Source organism: Notolabrus celidotus, chromosome 13, assembly GCF_009762535.1.
Source record: "Notolabrus celidotus isolate fNotCel1 chromosome 13, fNotCel1.pri, whole genome shotgun sequence".
In the NCBI taxonomy this organism is placed as follows: domain Eukaryota; kingdom Metazoa; phylum Chordata; class Actinopteri; order Labriformes; family Labridae; genus Notolabrus; species Notolabrus celidotus.
Genome location: NC_048284.1, coordinates 6,793,082 through 6,800,894, shown reverse-complemented (window position 1 = coordinate 6,800,894; position 7,813 = coordinate 6,793,082). Strand labels below are relative to the sequence as shown.

General features: G+C 42.4%; 1 protein-coding gene across 1 annotated transcript in view; it reads right to left on the bottom strand.

Annotated features, from left to right (window-relative positions):
* Positions 1-298: 298 nt before the first annotated feature.
* Positions 299-7,813, bottom strand: part of ccm2 (CCM2 scaffold protein) — a 13,441-nt gene continuing 5,926 nt past the window's right edge. The window contains exons 2-10 of the mRNA XM_034698977.1: positions 5,153-5,329; positions 4,959-5,042; positions 3,250-3,433; positions 2,811-2,947; positions 2,519-2,654; positions 2,131-2,188; positions 1,913-2,045; positions 1,685-1,823; positions 299-1,562 (exon numbers count right to left, since the gene is read on the bottom strand). Of these exons, the coding sequence (XP_034554868.1) occupies positions 1,267-1,562; positions 1,685-1,823; positions 1,913-2,045; positions 2,131-2,188; positions 2,519-2,654; positions 2,811-2,947; positions 3,250-3,433; positions 4,959-5,042; positions 5,153-5,329 (1,344 nt within the window). The 3' untranslated portion in view covers positions 299-1,266. The remainder of the gene's footprint in view (positions 1,563-1,684; positions 1,824-1,912; positions 2,046-2,130; positions 2,189-2,518; positions 2,655-2,810; positions 2,948-3,249; positions 3,434-4,958; positions 5,043-5,152; positions 5,330-7,813) is intronic.

The window sequence follows — 7,813 nt, the reverse complement described above, 5'->3', positions numbered from 1 at the left end:
TTACCTTTAAAACGACCTTAGATTGATATATGTCATCAGGAAGGCCAACTTGCCGAGCACAGATCGATGTAGTCGGATCGTAGGAATATAAATCGATACATCGATGTAGTGGATGAATCGTTACACCCCTAGTTAAATGTACCATTTTTAGATCACTTAAAAAAAAACATTCTGGAAGACATCTCACTGACCCCCCCTTTGTGTTTCACGATCCCCCAGGGGGTCCCGACCCACACTTTGGGAACCCCTGGTGTACAAAATGCCACTCATAACTGAACACATGAAACCAGACAGCTAGTGTAAGGTAGTTGTTATTTAATAACCGTGAATCTGCACAACTGTAGTTACAGTTCATTCATTTCCTGTCTATGTGCAGACAGTTGGCAGCAGTACTGCAGTAAAGGCACGACGACAGATGAATGTAACATCACAAGACACAACACATTGACCTGCAGGAGATGAAAAACTAATCCAAAGTGTACATCAGCCAGAACCTAAAAGGCTTTGTCAAATACAGTCTCCACTCAGTCCCTCAAACTGAACAGGATCTTCTTCTTTTACAGCATTTCCTTGGTCAGTTTGAATAATGCAAAAACTTATATAAATGAGTAAACACTGGTAACAAATGATAGTGTAAAAACAAAGTGGTACACAAAACTTATTGTAAAACAAAAAATATATAAAGCAAAATGTTTCTCTCTCACAGCAACACACACACACACACACACACACGTGAAATACATGGTGGAAAGGTCTCCTGGTGGGTGAAGCTGATTGACCTTAAGTTATACAAAAGCACAAAACCAGTACAGCTTCAGTCTTCTAAAAACAGTCCTCTGATTGACCCTCCAGAGTCCTTCAAGGTTTTTCAAATCAGCCTGTCAGAGACTCTGGAGATGGTCGCTACATTGGTGACAGCAGTGGCAGATACTGCCAATAAAAAGAGTACAAAAATCAAAGAAGTTTAAAAATAGATCAGAGGCTATGAATCCCTCTGAATGCAAAAATAGCCAACTGACACGTGTCCTCTACAGCGAAGCATAAGTGCGTTTGTTGACTTCATGTTTTCTTGGTGAGGTTTGTGGAGTTCGGAGGGTGAATGAACGTCCTCTTGACAATCAGAGGAAAATACAATATATCAAATCTTCGGTCAGGATCGAGGACCACCTTCATCTGGTCCCTGTAGCTCACACCTTCTGTCCATTTCATAAATCGGCTGCCGTGCTGAGTCCCCCTCGCTGAAAAAAATTCCCTTTGTTCATCCTGTCAGGGTGCGACTCCCTCCTGGTCCATGCTGCAGCCCAGAGCTTCGATATCGTTGCTGATGTCGGTGATCATGCGGTCCCACTCGTCCCCCTCGGACGCCTCCTGGCCCTCGTCCGAGGTGACGCTTCCTCCGGCCGCTCCGTTGCCGTTGGTGGTGGAATCGGAGGCGGAGCTGGCCGTGCGGCGGTAGCGTCCGAAGCTGTCTGTGATGATGCCTCGGCCGTCCTTCACGCCGATGGTCTCGAGGAAGTTCTCAAAGTGCTGGCTGTCCTTCTCTGGGATGAAGGGACGCAGGCCTGCAGGAGGACATGGTCACGTATAAAAACTTTTCTGCAAACATTTTCTGAGACATTTGTACTTCTACTTAAGATCAAAATCCCTGTGGTGTAACTTTTAGGGGGAAACTGAGTGACTGTACCTAGTAGAAGGAACTTCCTGCTGTCCCCATAGAGCTGCCGCAGGTTGATGCAGAACTCGTGGATGGAGGAACCGTTGCGATATTCATGGAGCAGGGTTGCAAACTGCTGGATCTCCTGTGATGACAGCTTTGTCCGCAGCTTAGGGAGAAAGAAACAACAAGCTTAAGAAAATATTTCCTCCAACACATCAGAACATGACAGGGACAGAGATGTAGAATCTGTCTTACAGTAGTCATGTAGTCCTGCAGCAGCTCTGCAGCAGTGGTGCTGAGCTCTCCTTCGCTGGCGGTCTTTGTCTGAGGCGATGCCGGGGAGGAAGCTGGAGAGTTTTCTTCTGCCTCCAACGAGCTCTGGAAAGGACTGAGAGAGGAGGGCACCTTGTCAGCGATAAGAAATAACCAAGTCCGTCTCCAAAATGGAAAAGTATCATAAAAGCAGAACTTACAATGTGCCTGCTTCAGCTTCAAAAGCCTCCTTAACATCCACTTTGCTTGAAGAGTCATCTGAAACGTAGAAGCAGAGAAGTACAAATTTACACGTTTGGATTTGAGACTCAAACTTGTTTGGTTTGGTCTCTCTCTCTTATTCTCCTCCATCCTTCTTTCCAACCCCAACTGGGTCTCAGCAGATGTCTGTCTCACATGAGTCTGGTCCTGCTAAAGGTTTCTTTTGGAGGGGGTTTAACTTGCTAAATGCTGCAAAGTGCTTTGCTCATGGTGGATGAAGATGAGATCAGACTGAGTCTTGTCTGTAAGATGTGACTGGATCTAGAGATAACGTTTGTTGTGATTTGGTGCTGTACAAATAAAGGTTGATTGATTGATTTTCTTTACCACTGTACAGAGAAAGGTGTCTGGAAGGTGTAGTCGCTCCATCAAAAATGGCTCTGTCTAAGAAGTCGATGGTTGATTCTGTGTAAACGATCTGAAAGACTTGGCTGAGCAAGAGACACAGCTCCTCTGCTGCTGCCTGCAAGACAAAACAGAGGGCTGTTAACAATGAACTCTTATCATGACACTTGGTGCAGAGTCCAGTCTGAAAGGCATTATTTTGATCTTTGAATTGAAACTGTCCCGTGGAGATAAACTCTACTGATCATTGTTTAGCTGCCAGGATGTGAGTCACCTTATTATCGACAGCCAGCACCAGCAGGCAGCAGACTTCCACGAGCACGGCTCCACTCTCTGATAGAGAGCTCAGGGTCTGAGACTTGTTGAGATCAGGACATGAGCTGGGACAAGGGGAACCTCCTGACTCCTGGGCTGAAAACAGATACACACGGTCAAATCTCATTACTGGAATGTTGAATCCATGCCAAGTGAGCAGGCTATCTTTGATTTGAAATATACCAATACATCTTTTCTTCTTTAAAAACACATTATTTGACCAAACTAATATTATATCATTATTGTTAGTTTGTTTTAAATTAGATTCAACATTTTCCAACCCTAATTTTTCTCAGTTTTTATCCCACAAAGATGATTCACTCCTCAAGATCACAGAAACATTTGACGACTTAATTCTCTCACATCATCACCTGCAGGAATCTTTGATCCTTTTTTACCTGTTTTGATCACCACCAGGTGCAAAGAGTCGTCCCTGATGTAGGAGACAGCAGCGATGTCGTGGATGGGCACTCTAAGGATGATGTCCTCTCCATCACGCCACACCAGCTTTATGTTGTACGCCGACAAGCTCACCACCGCATCCTGCTCTGATGTCAGCTGGCCCGCCAACTGATGGGACTTCTGATGATCACAGAGGAACACTATGAGGTCGTTCTCCTGACTACACTGCGTGCACTATTATTAGGTAAGTTGCATTTTTGTGAATATTTCAAAAACTATATCAACAGTCGTTTTCCAATTTGTCAAGGAGTCAGATAGTGAATGTATTTCTTCAACTGTGTGGTTAAAATGATGCTTTTCGGCTGTATTTTTAAATAAATGCAGAATCTGCAGAAATGAGTGTGCCAAATTATTATGCAAGTTGGTGATAAGAGCATGTAACTTGAAAATTAAAAACTAGGCACCATTTTAAACGTTCTGTTGATTGAAAATAATAATATTTACTACAACTGTATTCAAACTTCAACAAAAACAACTGTTTTCTTTACATTTATATACAAAATAAAACTGTTAAAGTCTTTAAACATTTCAAATCTAAAGTGTTTCTCAAATGTCCAATATAACCTCTTTTCTTTCAGTGAGGGTCAGAGGTCACTGGTAAACAGATTTAGAGAGGTTTCTGATGACTTCTCTGCTGACTCTGTGTGCTGTACCTTGTATGGCTTTCCAAAGATGCTCTTTTGAGCTGTATTTCTTGCCATTACTGTAAATTATCTCCTTTATTATTGACCACAAGTTCTCAGTCAGGTTGAAATCAAGTTAGCAGGCAGGCTAGTTCATGAGGCGATCCTCTTTAAAGCCCTGAGATGCCGTCCTGTCCTGGGAATAACGTGAGGCATGTGACGGTGCATTGGGCTCATGCATGAACACTAGCATCTTTTTCACTTAGCTGAATGTCTTTTCCTCCATGCAGGAAAATACAAAAGAGGATCGCCTCATGAACTGGCCTGCCTGCTCACCCGATCTCAACCTGACTGAGAACTTGTGGTCAATAATAAAGGAGATAATTTACAGTAATGGCAAGAACTACAGCTCAAAAGAGCATCTTTGGAAAGACATACAAGGTACAGCTCACAGTGTCAGCAGAGAAGTCACCAGAAACCTCACTAAATCTGTTTACCAGTGACCTCTAACCCTCACTGAAAGAAAAGAGGTTATTTTGGACATTTGAGAAACACTTTAGAAGATTTGAAATGTTTTAAAAACATTAACAGTTTTATTTTGTATACAAATGTAAAGAAAATGGTTGTTTTTGTTGAAGTTTGAATACAGTTGTAGTAAATATTATTATTCTCAATCAACAGAACGTTTAAAATGGTGCCTAGTTTTTAATTTTCACAAGTTATATGCTCTTATCACCAACTTGCATAATAATTTGGCACACTCATTTCTGCAGATTCTGCATTTATTTAAAAATACAGCCGAAAAGCATCATTTTAACCACACAGTTGAAGAAATATATTCACTATCTGACTTCTTGACAAATTTGAAAACGACTATTGATATAGTTTTTGAAATATTCACAAAAATGCAACTTACCTAATAATTGTGCACGCAGTGGATACATGACAACTTTCTTGTTTAACATTAATACATGAAAGAATTTCAGATGTTAACAGAACTTAACGAGGGATTTAAAACCTACCCTCGCAGTGTCGATGAGCTGCAGCACCTCCGTGCGACTTGAAGGATTCAAGTATCCTGGAACGGACGTCAGCTGCCCCAAATACTGCACAGAACAAGAACGATCATTGTTACTGCTTTCCTTTTACCTGGAAACAACATCATCATATTTCACTATTATGGGTAGGAATTGTTTTCTCTGCATGGTGCACTCACTTTGACTTCCTTCTCGATGTAGTCATTGAGCAGGATGTCAGGATCGATGCGATGGTCCGGCTGAGAGAGCGAGACGGTGCGGAGGGCCCGGCGCTCGGTGGCTTTCTCTTGAGCCTTCTTGTCTCTCCCCTTCTCTCCTTTCAGGAAGACTCGCTTGAACGGAGACACGATACCAGGCTGGTGGATGAAAACAAAAGAGAGTGGGGAGGAGAGAAAGAATCATGGAGGTGTTATTCAGATTGAAGCAGGACTTTAAACTCCTTTATGAAGATATGTGACATTTTTTACTTTTTATTACACAAACATCCATTTCTAATAATAACTAGAATATACACTACCAGTCAAAAGTTTGCACACACCTTCTCATTCAATGTGTTTTATTCATTTTAATTATTTCCAACATTGTAGATTAATACTGAAGACATCAAAACTAGGAAATAATCTGGTTTCTCCATAATCTGGATTACAACAGTTGTCAAATAGGGTTATCCATTGAGTACTAACCCTACCTCTGAACAACACAACTGATGGTCTCAAACACATTATGAAGGCAAGTCATTCTACAAATGAACTCTTGACAAGGCTCATGTTAATTAGAAACCATTCCAGGAGACCACTTCCTGAAGCAGACTGAGAGAATACCAAGACTGTGCAAAGCTGTCATGAAGGAAAAAGGAATCTAAAATATAAAACATATTCTGCTTTGTTTAACATTTTTTTGTTAATTAAATAATTCCATATATGTTCTTTTATAGTTTGATGTCTTCAGTATTAATCTACAGTGTTTCAAATAATTAAAATAAATATAAACTCTTGAATGAGAAGATGTTTCCAAGCTTTTGACTGGCAGTGTATATTCAACCAAATAAGCGACATCAAACTCTGGTTGATTGCGGTGCTTGAACACCTCACAATTTCCGATTCCCGTCAGTGCTGGGAGCCGCAGACGCAGCAGGTGGACTCTTTGACGGTGCAGCGTGCAGCCGTCTGTGTCACCCAATATGTGTTGCTCATATGTCAACAACGGCAAGCACAAAGGGAAACTCTGCATCTTGCAACACTGGAGGAGCTCGCACAGTTAAAAAACCAAACAGATAATCACTTTTTAAATCTAAAAGCAGAACAAAAGCACGCAGCAAGAGCAAATACTACGTTTCTCTGACATTTAAGAATGTTGCTTTTTTTACTTTGTCTGCATTTGTTTGATTGCATATGAAAAGAATCATCTTCATTGTTGTGAAGCACATGAACCTTCTTGAAATTGTCAACACTTTCACAAGAGCTCAGTCAGGTGAAACTATGACATCTACGCATCAAAAATTTCAAAGCATCTCTGTATCAAACTCAATTTGAACGGCCTACCTCGTTCTCCATGAACTCAAGCTCTTGAAGAGTCGCCTTATTGACTGGCGAGCCCGCAGCCTGACTCCTGTCGCCGCTACGCTTACACCGTATTAACTATTCACCTGTTGTTCCCACTCGCACACACTGACAGCTGCCAACCGGAAACACACATGCAGCATCAAACTCAGGGTGTTACCCTGGTCCTCAAGAGAAAGGGAAGTGTCTCTGTGTCTCAACTCGAGCGTAAGAGCCGGAAGAGGACTAGCCACAACTTCCTGTCATGACACGTGCGAGCTCACGCTTCGAGTTCTGACTGTAAAAACCTGCAGCAGCGACACAAACGAAAAATGTGCAGTGAAAGCAGCACTTCACTGAAGAGATTTATGTTGTAGTGTGATGATTTTATCAGTTTGTGATAGCTACACTTCATCACTTGACCATTTCACATCTATAGCTGCATCATCGCTGCACCACAGGTATACAAGAAACACAAATGTGACAGCTGCAGTGGAAACAACGCTGCAGCTGTGGTCAGGTGGAAAGTGCAATAACTTCTATATACAGTTGACCTCTTTGAAAGCCGCTTTTCACACGCTCAGTACAACTCGGCTCAGCCCGCGACAATCAAGCAGGAAGAGTTCAACTCATCTGCACTCATTGATCACAATGTAGCATCAAATATAGAGCCCTGATTGGAAGCTGAGCCACATATCCAAGATGATGAAGTCTGGTGACATCAGCACAACAATGATGAATGCAAAAAAAGTGAGATGTGTCTTTGACTCTTAAACTGGACCACCAGATTGTAAAAAGACTTCCCTACACAGCACAACAACCTATGCACGGTGCATTATTTATCTGCTTTAACATTTTATGGCCTCTCCTCGTGAAATGTGAGACAACAGCTACCACAGGTGACCCCAGGGTAACATGAACGAGTGATGTCAGAGGGACGCGGTGTGCTGTGATGGCTGAGGCAACTGACAAGAGGCCGAACTGGGCCTTTAAACCGGCTCACACTCAAGAACAGCACAGGGAACTTCACCTCCAGCATGCCATATTTACATGTTCACACAGAGGAAGTAAGAGTAGACTCACATCTAAACACATGACAAGGGCGCCGGTGGCCTAAAGGGGTCTAAAAGCTTAATTATATACTTCTTGCACCGCCTCCAAAATGTAACTATGCATTGAATCGCAGACCGCAAGCCCCGTCATTGGTCCGCTCGACTGCATTGTATTTCCCGCATTTACAGCACTTCCGGGATCCCCACACATCGGCTGTGCATTTCATCTCCTCCAACGTCTCCTATCTAT